This window comes from Ursus arctos, unplaced genomic scaffold (genome assembly GCF_023065955.2).
Source record: "Ursus arctos isolate Adak ecotype North America unplaced genomic scaffold, UrsArc2.0 scaffold_36, whole genome shotgun sequence".
Taxonomy (NCBI): domain Eukaryota; kingdom Metazoa; phylum Chordata; class Mammalia; order Carnivora; family Ursidae; genus Ursus; species Ursus arctos.
Window position 1 is genome coordinate 4732424 of NW_026623050.1, and position 20756 is coordinate 4753179.

Genomic DNA, 20756 nt, shown 5'->3' on the forward strand with positions numbered 1-20756 from the left:
TTTTTAATCTTCCTGAATTTAATTAATTTTAATTTAAACAACCACACATGGCCAGTGGCTAACCATGATCATGAGAGCTGACAGCATCACCAAAAGATAAGCTGATGTTGCCGCCTCTGGAACCGAGGGTATAAGGGCATTTATGTACCTAAGTACCACAGGAGGCAGCTGATAACAGCCAAGGGATTTACTCCTCCTTTTTTCTAAAGTACAGTTCTCCTTCCAAGTCATCATCCACAGTAAAAATGACTTGAAATAGAAAGCATACCCACCGAGGAGCTCATCTTTGAGAAGTTATATATAATATCAAAACACACACACACACACACACACTCTCTCTCTCTCTCTCTCTCTCACACACACAGGTTTTTAAAGGAGAAAAATTTTAGTTTGAGCGCCAGCCACTGCCTCACTAATGTGTGAACTCTGGCAAGTCACCTAACCTCTCTGATTGTCAGTTCCTAATTCTTTCTGTAAATTGGAATTGATGATAATACCTAGTGGGCGAGGGTGTTAGGGAGGTAAATTCCTAAAGGACTTTCCAAGTTTGATCGTCGTATATAATGGCTAAGTATTACTCACTAAAAGGGAAATCCAATGCCATATTTAAAACAAAATCCAAGGAATCATCTAGACTCTTTTGTTATAGTGAATTTGTTGCACGCACATAGCCTTGGAAATTTTATGTAACAGATATTTCAATCCTTCATATTTACTGTAATGGGTTGTAACCTTCAAGGAACAAACATGCCAAATCCATTTGGGAGAATGATGGTAAGGGAGAAGTGCTTTATTTAGTAGTGTGGGCCTGGTAAGCATCCTCCCTGCTAAGATTATGCTGAAAATAAAGGAAATCGCAGACTGCTCATTTCCCTTGTACTGGTTGTAATCTTGTGGAAACTTCCTGTAAAAGGCAGTTATAGCATTAAAAGTAAACTGATTTCACACTCACCGGATACTACCAGACCAACAATTGCAGTCCTTTGGGAGAAAAACAGAATAGCATACTTATCCTTTATACTTTGTATTAGTTTGGAAGAACATGGAAACCCTAGTGATGGAGAAACAGACTCATGCCAGAGGCAAGGAAACTATTTAGAAACATGGTTACCATTTAGTAATTCCACTGAGAGGCAGAGCTCATTAGCCAAGAGACTGGTTACACTAAAAAAAAAAAAAAAAAAAAAAAAAAGAAAAGAAAAGAAAAAAGAAAAGAAAGAATAAAAAAGAAAAAAAAAGATTGTTCATTAAACAAAGTATAGCATGAAAATAAAATCAATCCCCTTTGATCTAGGCACATTCTAGCTACAGTTTAGAAATTTAGAATTTTAAAACATCTGCTCAGGGGTAATGTTTAGAAATGGAAATTTGAATATGTATTTTATGCACTGTTAGAATCTCACATGTTGGCATGATTATCTCCTCTTTTGGCTTTTCAAGTATACAGATCTCTGCTGAGAGCTTATTAGTGCAAGGGGTGGCGTGTGTGAAATGCTGAGCTGCTGTAGTGTTCAGGTTGCAATAGGAAGCTGGAGGGGGCTCTGAATTTCTATCACTGTGTCGGTCAATACAGCTTCGTTTTTATACACATACTGGCTTGGCTATCATATTTCACTAGAAAAGCCTTCATTACTGAAAACGACAGCTGAAGAGAACACCAAAAATATACGAAATGCAGCCTCTGCTTCAACAAGCCACTTAACATTTAACTGGGAAAACAAACAAACTCAGAAAAAGTTGAGGAGAGAGAGAGAATGATCAATACAAGGGTAAAAGGGTAAAGGCAAAAAGAAAAGAATTTGAGAAGATAAAGTCTGAGTTCATTAGAAAGATGATCACTATGGACTGAGCAGCCTGGAAAGAGGGAGAATGCCTTGAGTCAGAGAGCTACGTGCCATCTGCCAGGGCCTCCATGAGGATAGGCCACCTTTGCTGACCTTTGTGAACTCTGGTCTGATACCTACCTAAAACCCAGAACCCACTTGTACCTTCTTAACTGTGATGATGTCCTATACTGGCAGTTACTTGGCACTTTGTGCTGTTGGTGCATAAATGCTTTTGATAATTAATCATCTATAACAAGTTTGTAAGTGGTTGTGGTTAATTCCTAAAACTGAGGACAATAGTAACGAGAGCCACCTGTGACCAGCCTCTTTCCCACAGACCCACCTGAGAAAACACAACCCAGTAAATACAAGCACATCCCTGCCCTGTTGACCCTGACATGCCCATAGCATCTTTGACTAATGCTCATTGGTAGCTATACCAACTGAATGGAGCCAGAACTTCTGGTGAAACTGCGACCTGCGTCTGTATTTATCTTTTCAAGTCTCATTAGAATCGCTTTCCCTGGCTGAACCAGCCCTTTGGCCTTGATAGCCTTAGCCTATGATAGACATTGGGCAACCCTTTTTTGGGTTCTGCTAGAATCGAGGTTCTTAGGTAGGGATGTGTTCGGAGATGGGATGAAAAGTAGTTGCAAAGAAAAGGGGAGAAGACTGTGAAGGGCTAGGAAGGACCAAGTACCTGGCATACTGCTGGAAAAGCAGGTTCGTCAGTTCCATTACAGATCTGCTGATCCCAATCTTGGGAGTGGGGTTAAGGAATCTGCATTAAAGCAGTTCTTGCAGTGTATTAAAAAAACATTTTTATTATAGAAAAGTTCAAAAGTGTGAAATAATAAAGAGAATGTGCTCATTATCATTTCATAGCCAATCTTCTTTCATCTCTATCCCTACCTACTCCTTCCCACTCCTCACCCTACTGTTTTATTTTGAAACAAATCTCAGATATATCATCTCATCTGTAGGTATTTCAGTATGTATTTCTAAAAGATGAAGACTTAAAAAAACCCCACATAACCGCAACACTAAAAAAAAAATCCCTTATTATCATCAATCTCCGGTTAGTGTTTGCTTCCCCAATTACCTCAAATTTAAAAATATTTGTTCAAATCAGGATCCAAATAATGTCTCCCACATTGCATTTGGCCGCTCTGTCTCTTGTACTGGTAAAGGTACAGACGCTGGGATAGAGTAGTGAGGCCTCTTGAGCTTCGGGTAGCTGCTGACAGCAAGTTAGACTGGAAGACCCCTGGCCCCTGAACCTGAACATAGGACCATTTCTGATTGTTTTAGAGTAGAATTCTCTGTCCAGATCAAGGCAATTTTCTAAAACGCTGGTAAGATCTTCAACAACTGGGTGAGAAGCGAGGGCTAGAAATGCACCCTTAAAAAGAAGGGCACAAAAGAGTCCTGCGAGTGGTATAGGGAACACTGGAGGCAAGGAAGTTTGGTGACTGTGTCTTGGTGATAGGAGTGGGAACGATCTAAAAAGCATGAATTTGGGCTATTGATCATATATTGCCCCTTTAGGTAAGTAATGTATGTGAAAGTGGCCAGCACAGTTCCTTGCACGGGACAGCCAAGATGGTTTTCATATCTTCTCCAACGCCCATCATTGATCCTTTTCCTGATGCAGTTGAGCCTCAAGCAGATGCAAATTTCTTCAGAAGAAAAGGAGGACTTTGCAAGGACCCAACTTTCCTTGTACTTACTTAATCATAATGACTCTGAGAGCAATCATTTATGGATGGCTTGCTAAGGGCCAGGGCACGTGTCTAGCAAGAGCGGTACATAGAAGAAAACCCATAGTTCTTTGTCGAATGAACAAACAAGGCTGTGCTTAACCTTCCGAGCCACTGCCACCACCATGTCATGGAGTGTACTCTCATCTCCATTTTACAAAATCAGAATAAGAGCTAGCATTTATTGAGCTCTCAATCTGTTCTAAGTGTTTCATATATGTTATTACCTCATGAATCAGCACAGCAGCTCTATGAATTAGGTACTATTCTCCCTATTTTCCACAGGCTGTGTTTAGGTAACTTGTCTGGAACACAAATGATAACTGATGGGACTTGATTCAAATGTGAGAAGCCATAGTGGGTAGTAGGAGGAGGAGGAAGGAGAGCAGGCCAGTACCAGCACTCCCAGGAACAGGGTCTTCCCAGGAACAAGATAAAAAAAACGCATGGTCAGCAGGGGTGACAGAGGTAACCTCTGACTATCACAGATCCCCTCACCTCTTCTAGCCACCAACACTGCCCTTCCTCACTCTGAGTAAGGACAACGCTGCTGCCCAGACAAGAAGCAAGAGTTTCATAAAGAAACCTCAGAAATCAACGGGCTGTTTTTTTTGGGCCGCCTGAGTGGTTCAGCATCTTTATTCCTCATTTATGAAGCACCTACTATGTGCAAAACACTGTTTAACAGTCTAGTGTATGCGCTCTAGAAAGCAGCAATCCTGAAACCTCCTGGCAGATGAGGAGTGCTGGCTAGTTCGGGAGCTTTTCCCACTTTCCTCTTCCTCAGGAATTGTTCTACCCCTCAAGGTGGCAGGAGCAGCGACCTTTTCTCTCCGGTCACACAAACCTGAGAATGAAGAGAAGAGCACTGCACACAAAGCTAGACTCACAGCTAGGGAGATGTGTCAGAAACTTAGGATTCAGTCCCCAGGCCGGATGGGGTACAGGCTGGCTTTCTAGGTAGAAAAGGGATAATAGAATTTGCAGAGCCAGGAGCTGTGAGTTCTCTAGTCCCGCAGACCATAGACTCCCGGCTGAAACCCCAGCAGGTTTCTGTGCAAAAACCTTTCGAGATGAATGCATACATTGTCCTCCAACAATGCAAAAGTGACAGCTGCCTATTCAATAATCGTTCCGCCTCCGTTTAGAGCAGTTCGTGCCACAGAGGCATCTTCTGCGCTATAGTTATGCAACCTCACTCGCAGCGGGAGTTATTTCCTGTGCTTCTGGCTGCGCCAGATTCATGTAACACGCCTACTCTGGGCTTCAATGGAAGTCGTTCTCCATTAACAACCACTCTAGCTTTCGGAGATGAATGCCCTGCACCGCATACCCCTTGCGCATTAAGAATCCAAGGTATTAAAACTAACTCTAACACACACACACACACACACACACACACTCCCGCTGTACATGCAGCTAGGGGACTGCAGCAATGCAACCAGAGGGACAGCAGGCGGAGCTCTCTTTGTACGGTCCCTCCCTCTAACCCCCACCAACTAAAAATGAACTCATGCCAGTTCCATTCTTTGCTCTGCAAGGACACACACACACACACACACACACACACACACACACACACACACGGCAAAACAGAGCAGCCTCCAATTCCCCCCTTGACCACACTGTCATTCCAGCCTACTCGTTCTAACAACCCGGATATTCCAAAGGGAGCAACGGGGAGTAACGGGGAGTAACGCGTCGCAACAATGCAACCTCCCAAGCAGCTCCCCGTGCAGCTCACACCCCCGCCCCCTTTCGCAGCGTGCCAAGAGTTTGGAGCGCGCGCACGCACACCGACACGGTGCCTGACGTATCCCTCCGCCTCCCTCCTCCTTTCCCCGCTCTGTGGCTCGACAACGATTTGGGAAATGAAGGGAGGAGGGAACTACTTTCCTGAAACTTGCTATGCTGCACACGACTTCGAGTTGCAGTGATTCGCCCGGAGGCCGCAGCTCTTAGCCCTACCCACACGCTCTCACAGCCCGGGTACTGCGCTCGGCAACCGCACCCCGTGCCCGCTCTGGCCGCCGGGGGAGGCTGGCGGCCGGGAGAAGTCGCCAGGGACTACTTCGCCTCCTTCTCCCGTGGGCGCCCCCGGTTCGGGCAGCGGCGGCGGCGGAAGGAGCGGGCGGCGTGAGCGCTTCCGCCGCCCCCCTCACGGCTCCCCTCTGGCGGGTGTGAGGCGCTTGCCCGCCGAGCTGCTGGTGGGCACCGGCTGGTGGGGGACCTGCGGCTGCTCTCCTAGCTCTCCCGCTGCTTCCCGGCACCCTGTTTCCTGGGCGCGTCCGCTCTTCTCCGACCCGGGTGGGGGATATCGGCTCGTCTGCCCTGGCCTCACACGCTCCCCGCCGCCCCCTCCTCCCCCTGCTGGAGGCGTCCCGGCAGGAGCGTGTCTGGAGGAATCCGCCGCCGCGAGGCCCCTCGCCCGGTCCTGCTCGTGCCTGAGGACCGCCCCGGTCGCCGCCGGGCGCTAAGCGGGCAGCCGGCGGCGAGGTGGGAGATGGTGGGGTGGGCTCTGGCAGGACCGCGCCGCCGCCGCCCGGAGCCTGGGCTCGGCACCCTCCCGCCGGCCCCCACCGAACGGAGCTCTGCTTCCTCCTCGCCGCATCCCTGAGGGAAGCGCCGCCTCTGCTCCCGGGTTCTCCGCCCGCCCGCTCCTTCCTGGCCGGACCCCGCCGCGCTCCACCCCGGTGGCGGGAGGAGCAGCTCTCCAGTCAGCCTTCGCAGCCCCTCTTCCCTTTTTCCTTTCCACCCACCCTCCCTGGCCTCCTCGGATCCCTTGGCTGGGCGCTGAGGCGGAGGAAGAGGCTGGGGTCGCCACGGCGGAGGTTGTTGCCGCCACCCCCCTGCGGGGGTGGCCGGGGTTCCCGGCTGGGGGGGCACCGTTCCGGGTGAGGCATCCACCATGGTGAGGCCCCTGAGCCGCTGCCCCCGCGCCCCCCCGGCCGCCGCTGCCTCCTGCCCCTCGGTGCTGCTGCTGCCTCTCCGCCTGCTGTTGCTCCTCCATCTCCAGATTGGATCGCGGTGAGGGAAAGATGAGCGAGGAGACGGCGACTTCTGACAACGAGTAAGCGCCTCATTGATCTTGATTAGTACCCCCCCCCCCAATCTTTCCAACCCCTCTAAGATTGGGTGCCGGAAAGCTTGCAAGCTTGGAGAGTTCGGTGCATCTTGTTCCGGAGATAACATTCGATTTCTTTAGTCATTTAATGGCAGCACCCTCCACGGCCCCCCCCCCCCCGCATTTAGTTGCTTACTTCTGGGGGAGGGTATTGAGTGTTGGGGTGGGATGGCAATTGTACATCCATGAGATGGAGTAATGTGGACGGATCGTGGCGGGGTAGAAATTACCTCTTTGCCTCGAGGACCCCTGGCCTGTCCTTTTTCACTTTAGCATACCAGTCAACATACCCTGAATATCCGTCCTGCTTCCTTTATAGCTATTTTACTTGGAAACTAATGTGTGGGAGCACCTCCTGCAGCAAACTGCTCTTGAATCTTAATTCGATGAGTCAGTGACTCTTAAATACCGATTAAACCCCCCCTCCCCCCTTTAAACTTATGACCTGTAAGCTTCATGTAAAAAATGGTATTAGGCAAACATTTTTAGAATTTAATAACATTAAGGACACCTGGAGTGTGAGAGACGTTAAACTATTATATTTTACCTTTGCGAATACTGGGCATGTCTTTATCAGGGGCATGGAAGAATATTGAATGTTAATTTTTATCCTTCAGCTGTATTGAGAAGCACCATTTACGTTGATTTAACAGTATTTACATTGCTGAATATGTTGATGACTTCATTCATTAACTTCTGGAGTGTCATGGCTTAAGTTTTTGTTTATTTGGGCTGTTTGTTTTCCAAACGAAATACGTTGCCTTTTAAATATTTTGCTTTAACGTAACGGCTGCCTGAAAGAATAATGGTGCGGTAACAGTTTTTACTGAGACCGGATTTAATTCCGTGCAGAATATTTGCATCCGTTCTCTTGTAATTAAGTTCAAGTTTTGTTTATCTTTGGAGGGTTGGAAAGAGTTAAGAGAGTTAGGACTAGTCCGAGGATGCATTCCTTTAAATAAAGTGCATTCCTCGAGTCAGACCTTTTTGAGAGAACTTTAAAATCCAAAGCCTAGGCCTGTTTAACATAAAATAGCTTGAGAAATGCCAAGCAGCGTTTCGCCTCAAACCTCCACCTCCCCCCCCCCCCCCAACACACTCTTCTGATGAGCGGGTGTGGGAGAAGGTAGATTGCTGCAGTGTCAGTGCAGTCTAGAAGCAGAAGTGGCCGCCATGTTCTCTCTCTTTTTGTGAATCGCCCTCATTTGCATAGCACACTCTTCATTCATAAAAAAATAATTAAACATCCATCACCTTGGACATCTTGAAAGGATTTCCCAGGACAAAAATTCAGAGCTTGACTGTCTGTCTTCATGTAGATTTTTGAGTTCAGGAAGTAAGGAGAATTCGAAGTTATAGGTTAAATTCAAAAACATACGCACACACAAACAACTACCCCTGTTCTCAGAATGTTGACACAGTTATGTGGGAAATATCAGTTCGGGGAGGTGCTGGGATCACGTGATCGCCTCCATTCATAAAATACCTGGCTGTCCATTCACAGTGCAGTACACTGTCTCACTGCCTTCCGCAGATTAGACCTACTTTGAGAGGGATCAAGAAGTATCTCAGATAACGCTTAGTTAGGGGAAAAACTGCTAAAAATCCTGAACGGAAGGACAATAATTTTTACTGGTATCTTTTAAGAAAGTAGCCTGGATCAAAATGTCAAATTCTGTTTTAGAGATGGGAAAAGACTAATTACCATATTTAAAGTAAAATATTAATATTTCCTTTCTGGATGCATCTAACAGAAAAACAAATGAGGGAATGTGAATTGACACATGCGTAAAATATATTGTTTCTAAATGGGCTCTTTTTCTAATACTTGCTATGGACAAACTAAGAATGCAAGTTTTTCATGTTGTGATACTGATATATGATACTGCTGTTACACTGAAAATGAGTAAAAATTCCCAGTACTTTAATCCCAAAGATGTTCCTATTTGAGACACCAAAAGGCAAGTTGGGAGGGTTGCCTTTTTCTTTAATTTTAAAAAATTCAAAGTTGTTGATATAGGACAACTTGGAAATTACCTCACTCACCCAGACCTTTAGAATTCTGTTTTCACAAATTTATCCTGCATTATTAATAAGTTATTCCGTAGAAGCTTTGTTATGTTAGTTTTGGTAGAACAGAAAAAAATGTTTTCGCGTATATGTATTTTTTATGAGATGTTAACACTTCATGGGGACAAACTCTTGGGGGGTTTTATTTAATTTTTTTTTTTTTTTAATTTTAGGAAGTGATGTGTTCATCTGGTAATCACTTTTATTAGAGCCAACATTGTACATTAGCTAAGCCACAAAGTATAAACTTCTTTGGAATGTAGTGTTTATTCCAATAATTTATCTTAAATATATAATATTTGAAACGGTAATTTATTACTTATAATTGTATATAGTATGAAGAAACAAAAGATTTATATATGTTATGGCAGATGCCCTTAAAGCCTCAGCATAGTAAAACTCTTTTACCCTCTAATATGGATTTTATCTGGGCCTTACATATATTTTTTTTCTACTTTATTTTCTCCTTTTTTAGAAGCCATAATCAATAGGAATTTAATTACGTTAGAGACTGTTCTTAACACTTAAAAGTCTTTCATCTGATTTCAACCTTTAAAAGAGTGAAAATCACCAATATTTTGGGAAACCATTAAGTTTTTCTAGGTAACCATTGTGGAAAAATCCAGTAAGGCCTTTAGAGGCCTCATTTTGAAATCCTCTAAAACGTGCTGTTATTTGAAATTAGAGTTCTGTGTGGAGAGAGAGCTCTCAGAAGTTGATTGTGAGTGTATATTTAATCAATAATTAATGAAGGATCTATTATGTATAAGATTTTATCTTATGCAGTGCCAAATTTGGGGAAGGGTTGGTAAAAGTCTGCTTTTCTTTTCCATCCTTCAGTAATAACTGGAACTTATTTAGAGTGTCATAAAAAAAAAAAAAGCTTTCCTCCTTGCAAAAGTAGTAATTTCAGATAATGTACAAAATAATCCTTAAGGGGAGTAAGTAATAATTTATTTGTGTATCTGTTATTCAGATAACAAGTCTTAACATTTGATATACTATAATCAAACCTTTTCTATGATGTTGATGACTAATTATATTCATTTATTGGATTTTTATTATGTGCCATATACTATGATGAATTTTTTCTGTATTATTTTATGTATATACATCTATTCTCTATAGAGTGGAATTGCGTAGTAGAAACTTCATACCCAAATATATTGTGACTCTTCCAATGTCATTATATATTTCCTAGAACATAGTTTTTAATGGCTACATTAAGTTCAGCATATAACAAACATTAGTTTTAACCAGTCTACTATTGTTGGATATTCTGTTATACCTGAACAGTGCTGCATTTGATCCTGAGTTCTGTCCTACATATCTTTTACTCTTTCCTTAAGATAGTCTAGGAATGGAGTTAAAGGAGATGCAAATTTTAAGTTGTTCTTTCTGCTGCATTGCCCTGTAGAAAAGAAAAACTCATATGAGAGTGCTTATGTCTTGAAATATCTGTCCAGTTCTCTTTGAAAACATTTTTGCCAGTTTTGAAGTTGGAAATGAGATCTTGTTCCTATTTTTAAAATGTGCTGGATGGTGAAATAAAATTGATTAAAAAACCCCCAAAACTTGTTAGGTTGTTTTGGGCAACCGTACTGTTTTCAAGTATCTTATTACAAATAGAATTAAAGTGATCATACAAAAGGCTTTTGCAGATAATTTACTTAACTCTTACCAATTTTTATGTAGTATGGTGTAATGTAAAGAGCATTGGACTTGGAATTGGGAAATGCCTTTCTGTCCTAGCTGTCATTGGTCTGTGATTCTGGACAAGTACAGCCTCTGCGGGCCTCAGTTTGCTCATTTCATTTGAGTAGTTTGAACTAAGCATCATTATAGGCCCTTCCTGTACTAAATTACCCTAAAATAATAACAGTGATAGGCACATTACAAGTCGCTAGGCTTGTAACAAGTATTTGTTAATTGATTAATTTTTTTGGATTGATTTTATTATATTGTTGTTTTTGATACATTTAAGCAAATGAAAGACTTCCAGTAGAGATCTGGTAGGATACTGAAGTAAAAGCATGAATTTTGAAGAGCCAAGATAAAAAATTTGGAGACAATTGGTACATTCATAATCTTTTAAGACCTTATTATTTTGGGCTTAATAGCCACATGTCTTTGATAATATATATACTCCACAGATGGAGAACTTTGTACTGCTCTTTTTTTTTCTTTTAAATAAATACGGCCTCTGGATGAATAAGTGAACAAAAGACTTGGGCTTAAACACCAACTTGAGTAGTTCTAAAAGGAACATACTAACAAGAGACTCTCAGGCTTTACTTACTGGCTAAGTGTCAAAAGTAAGTCTTCATTTGGTTATTCATACTAATCATATTAACCTAAGACTAAGGGATAATTTTACACTTGATTAGTTTAAGAAGTTAACACAGATAATGAATTTTTTCATTCTTTAATAGTTAGATTTAATTCACTATTTATGACAAGTTTTATGTCCTAGCTGCATCTCATTTTAGAGTCGAAAGCCAAAGTCATTACAAATCCCTGAGATGTTTTTGTGGCAGTCAGCATGGTTTGAAATGAAAAAGATCTATTCATGTATTTTTGTTTAATTGTAGTTCATTATTTTTGTTAAAACATAGTTCATTAGTAATGGATCTTAGACTGAGGTGTTAAATTGCTTCAGACATAGGGTTCTTAGAATAAGAATGTTTTTACTAATCTCTAATTGAAACTGTTTACATTCAAAATTGAAGGAAATTCCAACAAACCATAGCAGCATTAGAGATACTTGGGACAGCAGTTAGTTTTCTAGGGCTGCCATAATGTAACAAAGTACCACAAACTGGATAGCTTAAAACAACATGAATTTGTTGTTTCAATTTTGAAGGTTGGAAGTGCAAAATTACGGTATTGGCAGGGCCATGTTCCCATTAAACTGGTAGGGGAATCCTTCCTTGTCTCTTTCTGGCTTCTGCTGGTTGATGGCAATCTTTGGCATTTTTTGGTTTGCAGCTGCTTGATTCCATTTTCTGCCTTCATCATCACATGATGTTCTGCTTGTGTGTCTCTGTGTCTTCCAAGTGGCCATGTGACAAAAGCCTTCCTGGATTAGGAGCCTCCTCTACTCCAGTATGACCCCCTCTAAAGAAATTACACTTGTAGTGCCCCAATTTCCGAGTAAGGTCATGTTTTGAGGTAGAGGGTTAGAACTCAACGTATTTTCTTTAGAGGGATGCTATTCAACCTATACCACTAATGTAAGTCAGATTTTTTTTTCTTAAGGTACAGTTGCTGTTCATTTGTTGCAGATTTATTGAAATAGTGCTTTTGAGTCATCACTACTTTGTAGTAGGGACATCTTGCTGGCTCATTCAGTAGAACATGTGACACTTGATCTCAGGGTCGGGAGTTCAAGCCCCCTGTTGGGTGTAAAGCTTACTTAAAAATAAATAAATGAAGTTATGGTTATTAAACCATTGGTAGAGCTTATATGTATCTTAATGTTAATAAAGCACGAATATTACTCTGTCAGATATATCAGTATAATTGATTCTTTTGTAATCCTATGTATTTTGTTTTAGGCCTTTAATATTATTCTGAGAAGGGGGGCATAGCCTTTGTCAGATGGCCAAAGAAGTCTATTGGCATGAAAGGTTAAAATCTCCTGCTATAGACAGAGGCCCAGAAGGCTGAACTCAAAGATAGAGTTTATAAAATTGGAAGATTAAGAAACATGAATGGTAAAATAAACAAGTCCAACATACAGCTAACAGTTCCAAAAGAAGAGATCGTAAAGGAGAGGAAATATTCAGAGACAATGGTTGATAATTTTCAAGAAGTAGCAAATCAAACCCAATTCAGTGAACTAAATATGAAACAAAGCCTCATAGTCAAACTGGGTTTATCTTGAGATTGCATGAATGGATCAACATGAGAAAATTGATGTAATTTTATCACATTTGAAGATTAAGGAAGAGAAATAATATAATCTTAAATGCCAAAAGTGCAGTATTGTCCTTCCTTCTCTGCCCATAATATGGAAGTAAATGTTTATACAGTATGTGTTCATAATGTAGATTTATATTACTTTTTACTTCCTAGAATTTTAGACTTAACTATCTCTCATTTAAAGCGAGGGTATTGGATTTGGTCAACTTTAGGATAGCTTTTAGTATAAGAGTTCTAGAATCCTAGTTCTTTGTACTTCTGAAATCCACATTTAATTTATCATTTCTGTTACTCATAAATGGAGGATTGCCTGGTGGAAATTACCTTGTTACTTAAACTTTTGAATTATCTTGGAAGGCATTTTCCTTTTACATTTAGAAGGCAAAGAATAAGGTTTAGTGAATTCAAGAGTAATTGAAAATTAAATTTTAATATAATACCAGTTTTATAATTTTATTTCTAAATTGTACGTGCATAGCAGGGATTATGGTTTAGATAAACGCCATTATGATTTGGAAAGTAGAGTAATTGTTTTCCTAGGAGTATTTAATGATACTCTTGCATATGATTAGATGCATCTTGTCTGTTCACCTGATTAGAGATTATTTTAACAAATATACAGTTTTTGTTGATGGCTTCTCTATATTAGTATAGAAAATCCTACTGTAGTAGGATTACAAAAATTTAGGTGAAATTTAGTGAGTTGTGATTTTTCTGATACCACTTTATCAGAGTTATCATAACTTACCATATCAGGATGTTTAATTTGGCATAAAGTCACACCAAACTTTTTTTATCCTGTTTTGTTGTGAATTACATTGATATTTTGAGTTTGGAATTAGGGAGTCAATTTTGGGTTTGCTCTCTTAATGATATGCAAAAGCATTTCAGAATTTTAGTTGCTTGGATTATATATATATGTAATCTCTCTCTATATATAATCTCTCTATATATAATCTCTCTCTCTCTCTCTCTCTATATATATATGTATATGGATTTCTTAGTTTTTCAGGACAGATACCTTTAGTAACTTTTTCTTCAAGAATTTCAGTGCAGTGACATTTGAGTGCCTGCTAGGTACTTGACTTTTCTGTAGCCCTGGAGATACAAAGATAAGTAAAACCTGATAACTGCTTTCACTCTCCAACAAGGGAGCTAGATCCTTCTGAAATGTGATGTGTGTTCTGTAATACGAAGTTCTTCAAGGCTCAAGGAGAAAGTGATCATGCCTGGCTGTGGATGGCAGTGTGGGAGTTGTGTGAAGGAAGGCTTCAGAAAAGAGGTCAAATTTTAAGAGTTCGGGGGAAAAACAAAACAAGAACAAGCATGAAAGGAGAAATGGGAAGTTGGGAGAAAAGCAGTAATTTTTTGGATATGCTTATTTGCAGGAGTGGTGGGGGGAGAACATTATATCAAAAACTAATGATGTACTGTACCTTGGCTAATTGAATTTAAATTAACAGAAGAAGAATGTTGGAGGCAATTTTGAGAAGTCTAGATTTGTGCTTAAGTTGTATCAGCAGCCTTGGGCCAAAGGGTGGTGGCTAGCCCTAGAGCATGACACCCACAAGATGAGTGTGAAAGAAGCCCCTGAAAATGTTTTTTTTCTTCTCTCCTCCCCTCCTCTCCCCTCCCCTCCTCTCTTCCTCTCTTCCTGCTCCACACCCAGTGCAGAGCCCAACACGGGGCTCAAACTCACCACCTTGAAGTCAAGACCTGAGCCACCCAGGCACCCCGTTGGCTCAGGTCATGAGATTGAGCCCCCTCCCCCCCCCTCCCCCGCCCCCGGGTGCCCTCGGGCTCTCTGGAGCCTGCTTCTCCCTCTCCCTCTGCCTGCTGCTCTCCCTGCTTGTGCTTTCGCGTGTTTGCTTGCTCTCTCTCTGTCAAATAAATTAAAGAAAAGAAAAGAAAAAAGCCCTGAGCTGAGATCAGGAGTTGGATGCTCAACCAGCTGAGCCACCCAGGTGCCCTGAAAGTCAGTCTTTCTTGACAAGATGAGAAAATTTATTTTAATTGGTTAGTGATAACAATTTTGAACAGAGTCCTCATTAATTTTTTGGACAATGCACTGAATTCAAAGAAAATTTGTTCTTTGAGCTACCCTTCCTCACTCGCAACTGGATGTCTTAGGTCGGTAAGAATACTTAATGAGAAGCACAAGTTTAAGTCTTTATCATGTGGGCAGTGCGGAAGTATTACTTTAAATGAGGGAGTGATACCAGATTTGTGTAGAAAGCTGAATGCTGGGATTCATTTAGACAGTTGATTAGAGGGAGAAGAACGTGAAGTACAATTGATGAGGAAGATGTAATCAAGGCGAAACAGCTGGAAGTAGTGCATTTGGAACTGTGGTGGATGAATTCGTGGGGGGCAGTTCAGATGTCCAGATGATTACTTGACTGGATGTGAAGGAATGAGTAGGAAGAGTGTGGGATGACTTCAGCATTTTAAATTTGGGCCTCTATGATGCTTTTAAATGAAGTGGGAAGAGGCAGAGGTTTTTAATGGGAGAACATCTCAATTTTGACCTTTTAAAACTTGCCTACCTCGAGTTATCAAGGTAGAAGATGTCTCATAAAGTGTTTTAAATATAGGTTTGGTGTCCAAAGAAGGTTGAGAGGGTAGAGTTAGAGGTGACGTCTTCAGCATATGTAATAGTTGAACCAGGGGGAAATTGCCCAAGAAGAATATTAAGCAGTAGTGGGAAGATGAATAGTGAGAAACAGCAGTGTTTTTAAGAGACACCAAAAGACAGAAAATTCTTAATAGGTAGGAGAGTTTAGAGGAAAAGTATTAAAGACAAATAGGAAGTAATGCAGTAGAGACAGCAAAGAGTAAGGTTATGCACATTCAGGGGAAAATTGGGAGTTGAGATTATTGTTGAGGTAATGTTAATGGTGGAGAGGAATAGAAAAAATTTAAGGAAAGTTTGGGTAAAAGGTAGAACAAAGTCAGGAAAGATAAGTCTGTCAGTGTTTTACTGTTTGCCATACGCCGTGCTAGATTTAATTCTTCTAACGACCACCTGAGCTAAGTTTTATCCATAGTTTACAGAGGACATAACTGAGACTTAAGAGTGGTTTAGTAACTTGCCCACAGCCACAAAAGGGAGTAAGTAGTAGAACCGAGATCCAAATTGCATTGCATTTGTACCATACTGTATGCCATACAATTAATGGCCAGACTTGATTTTAAAGAAAAAAGTAAGGTTGAAGTGATAGGTTGACACATAGAACTGTCGGCTGTTCGAGGGACTGGGAGTTTTGGTAAAGTTAAAGAGCATGTAGAATAGAAGTGGGAGAAATCGAAAGATAGATATTGATTAGAGGACATAGACTCCAGAGTAATGACAGATGAGAGAGTATTAAAGTAGAAGAGGTTGTTGGAGTAAAGGAGCCAGGATCTGCTAGGATATTTATTAAAAAAGGTCAACAATATGGCTGTTTAAGTTGCTAGGTTGGATGGTATCAGGAGTTGAGGTGGAAAGGAATCTTGAGCCAGCACCAGTGTATTTAATGCGTGTGTGGATTGAGTGACTTAGAGTGGAAGTATGAATGCTGACATCTGCCTCTACAATTTGAAGAGACTAGAATAAGGATTTTGGAATGAGAAGTTGATGATGGAGGGTGCCAGGGGGAGGAGGATAAGAGAGGGAAGGATTTAGCTGGGAAGAGTTTAGAGTATTGGAAATGATAAGCTCTCATGTAATAATCGTCCTATCAGGAATGAGGGATGTTGGGAATTAGGGATGTTGGGAGTTAGAGAAAGGAAGATAGACATGAATAAATTATCCAGATTTAGATTTTATTGAGAACTTTAAGGTTTTCTGAGGGGCTATCCAAGATGTTGACTGATACTGTAGGGTTTTATCCAGATACATTATACTGTCTTTGGCAGAAGGTTTTATATTTTGGGGGGTACTCTAGTTATTCTTAATGTAATCAGAAAGTCCTTTTCAAAACAAAATTCACTAATTACACTTCTAAGATTAATCTCGTGTTCAGAATTAACATGGTCTTGCAGTTACTGCTGACTGCCACATTAAGACTTTGGCAAATCGCATAACGTGTCTTTGTGCTTGATTCTCCATCTGTAAAACCAGGATAATATGTCACTACTTCAAGGGATGTTAAAGTAACCTCCTACTCCCCCCAACATTTTTTGATTAGAGATAACAAAATATTAAAAAGAACTTTTAGTTCTTGAGAAGAAAAGTACTATGATCATGAAATAATCAGTGCTCATTTTCTTTTAGCCTAAGGTAGGGTTACTTTTTAAAAAGGATTATTGACCTGCTGGAAAAATTGTATTTCAGATTAAATGTTAAAGAAGCAGCTTTTTGGAAACACTTAACATCTAAAAATTCCAACAAGCAAAAAATAACAAATCTATGTTCTGAGCATTTTCTTTTATGTTGTGAGCAAAGAATGAGAGAAGAGGTAGCTAGATTAATAACTAGTATTGGACAAGACACAAGGCAAAGACCTGGCTCCAGCCAGTTTTTTGTTTGATACTTAGTACAGCTAATTATATAAGGAGTGTATTTCTAGAGCTTGTTAATTAAAACAATTTTAATACCTGAGTACATTTTGGAAGTATGAGTAGATTTAACATCTCTGTCATTTTCAATGGAAAAAGTCATCTTTCTCAGAAAAATAACGTTATATGGAAGGCATAAAATCTTTTGTGGGAGAGAAAGTGGAGAGGAAGGTTTTTTCAGCTTATTAAAGATTTAGACATTTACTTTTTTGCAGCTATAATCAAACTAAGATTTCTACTTAATAGGTGAGATAAGCTAAATCTGCTAGTTAGCAGTTCATTGCTCTGGATTAAGTCTGTTAATTTTAATTTAGGCAGCTAAAGGTTGGTAAACTTATGTTCATTTTAGTCACCAACAACTGAAGCCAAAATCTGTTTATATTTTCATGTAGCCTGATTAGCTTATTATTCTGAAACTGTAATTTGTTAATTAAAAAATAGTTGCTTTAGATACATAATTACTGAAACTTGATTTAGGAATGAATTTGAAGTTGTCTGTGAATCAAGATCTTGAATGAACATAAATCAGGAACTTAAAAATATGATGAAAATTATATATACTTTTTCTCTTGAGAATTATTTAATCCAAAAACCCAAACTTAATTAACTTAAAGTTAAGAACATATACCAAATAACTTTAATAAGTATATCAAATTAAGATATTCTTCAACTCCATATTTTTTAAAAGATTTTATTTATTTGTTTGACAGAGGTAGTGAGAGAAGGAACACAAGGGGAGTGGAAGAGGGAGAAGCAGGCTTCCTGCTGAGCAGGGAGTCCTATTCGGGGCTTGATCTCAGGACCCTGGGATCATGACCTGAGCCAAAGGCAGATGCTTAACGACTGAGCCACCCAGGCGCCCCTCAACTCCATATTTCGATCATTTTAAAAAGGAAGGGGAGAGACACAGATGAATGAGACAAAGCTAGGCTCTAACCACCTTAGTTTTCCTTAGCAGTTTTTCCTCGTCTCACTGCTTCAGGAGAGAGTGAGCTTCGTTTCTAAGTGAGCCAGAAAGAAAAATAATTTAATCTGGAGTTACATAGACCATATTGCTGTCGAGTCTGAACCTGTATCATGTGTACAAGGCCACAGCCACCACATAAAAATAGTTTGACTTATAATTACTGGCTAACTTTGAGTCCCATTTTTGCATTTACCCTGTCTCAAATAGATATTAACTAGATGGTAGGAGGAAAACAGTGAAACTGAACTGAATCCTTTTAATTGACTGGTATGGTCTGATTATTTTGTCCTCCTGAATCCATGTTGAAATCCTAACCCTCAAAGATGATGATATTAGGAGGTGGTAGGGCCTTTGGCAGGTGCTTAAATCTTGAGGGTGGAGCTCTCCTTGAATGGGAGTAGTGCCTTCAGAGGCTCCAGAGACAGGCTTCCAAGAGATTCTAGCCCGTTCTACCATGTCAGGGCACAGGGAAAAGCCCTCAGCTATGAACCAGAAAGAAGTCCCCCTCAGCCGACCTCGCTGGCGCCTTGATCTAGGACTTCCCAGCTTCTAGAACTGTTAAGAAATAAATTTCTTTTGTTCATAAGCTACGCATTCTGTGGAGTTTCGTTACAGAGGCCTGAGTGGACTAAGACAGTGACTTTGTTTTGGGTAGTCCAAGGAGCAGTAATTACCTCCAAGAAGAAATAAAAAACTCAGCACAATTTTCAGTTCCTTTTAGTTCCATACATATAATTTTTACTTGTTTTAACAGTGTATGTACAAATATTTATTCATTTTCACCTAATATACTAAAAGAATTTCTATGCTTATGCATAGGTTTTTTAGTAATTATTATAATTTTAATGCTTGTAATATTTCATCAAGTTGTACTATAAGTTTACACAGCTGTTATCTTATTAGTGAAAACTTTTGGTTTCCAACTCTTTGCCTTAATAAGTAAATAACATTGTAATGAGCTCTTTTTTCTGGCATATAATTGTTTTTTTCTTTTCAATTAATTTCTTAGGGTGAATTTGCAGGAGGGAGATAACTATGTTGAAGAATATTAAGTTTTTAAAAAAAGTTCTTGATATGAATTGCTGCTTCCAAAATTCATATTTATTTTCTATTGTGGATTGTTTATAAATGCAATTCATTCTCAGATTTCTTGGATTCAATTTGTGTGTGTTTGTGTGTGTGTGTGTGTGTGTGTGTTTTAGTATCTTGCAGTTTTTTTATATAGCTCCCAGCACATAATTAAGTGACAACTAATATTTGAGTGATTACCAGCATCGTCTTAAAATTACCTTGTGGATTTAATCTTCACAGCAACCATTTTAAATGTTGTTCAATTACTATACTCCCATTTACAAAGATGAGGAAACGGAGGCTTAGCAAAAAGTTAAAGAACTTGGCAAAGATTATATAGATGGGAAAGACTCCAAAGCTTGTGCTCTGAAACAGGCTTTTAAACTTTTGACTGTGACAGTAAAAAGTACACACATGCATGCATTCATACGCACACATCATTTCATAGAACAACTTAGACATACTGTGATGACACAAGCAGAATTTTGTATCCTATTTTTTTTCATTGAGGTATAGTTGACACACATTGTTAATACATTAATTTCAGGTGTACAACATAGCGATGTAACAATTCTGTATGTTATGCTGTGTTCACCACAGTAGGTGTAGCTACCATCCGTCACCATATGTTGCTATTACAATACCATTGACTATATTCCTTATGCTGTACCTTTCATCCCTGTGACTTAACTCATTCCAAAATTGGAAGCTCGTACCTCTCACTCCCCTTTGTGCCCACCCCCTATTCTGTATAAAAACATAATGCAGGTCAAGACTTTGTAGTTAAAAGTCCCGTCTTCTGAACTACAGTGTATAAAGGATGTTGTCCTCCAAGGATGCATCTGTTGGTACTAAAGATTTACATTTATGGTCAGTTTATTATTTCATGAAAATAAGAGTTAATACTGATAGGCATAGAATCCTCAGGGGAGTGCATTTCAAGGTCGAGTTGTGAGGAATTTCGGGGGAATTCAAATTTGAATTGCTGTAGCTAGATTATAGATAATAAGTGTTACATCCTCGCTTCTCAGATTTTTTCACTGAAGGATTCCAAATGATAAGGGAATCCGCCCCAAAGCAGCCTTAAAAAGGTATAAAATTGTTTTGAGTAATCGATCTCAAAGATTCATGTGAATCTTGCATTTTAATCAATACTGTAGTTGTATTTCCAGTATGACATGCTTATAATTATTTATATTAGAGAAAAATGGAAAGCTTTTTAACCATCAGATCTTTGCATGTTTATATCCTATGGCATTATGTGTCTCTAGCTCATGTGGCACGTTCCTGGGAGGAAGTGTATTCTGGTGAGAGGCAGCATTTGAAGTACATCAGGGTGTTTTTGCTCCAGAGTGAAGGGCATGATGTGTCCTGTAATTATAGGGACTGCCATTTTCAAACAAATAGGAACCTTTGGATCCAGCAAAAATTAATATAAACTTTCTGAAGTACAGAAACAATACAATTACATTGTA

The 20756-nt window shown here is 40.0% G+C and overlaps 1 protein-coding gene across 1 annotated transcript in view; it reads left to right on the forward strand.

Moving 5' to 3' along the window:
* The first annotated feature begins 5440 nt into the window (after positions 1–5440).
* The window catches only part of SPRED1 (sprouty related EVH1 domain containing 1), a 120210-nt gene continuing 104894 nt past the window's right edge, over positions 5441–20756 (forward strand). Inside the window, exon 1 of the mRNA XM_026480055.4 lies at positions 5441–6656. Within this exon, the coding sequence (XP_026335840.1) occupies positions 6625–6656 (32 nt within the window). The 5' untranslated portion in view covers positions 5441–6624. The remainder of the gene's footprint in view (positions 6657–20756) is intronic.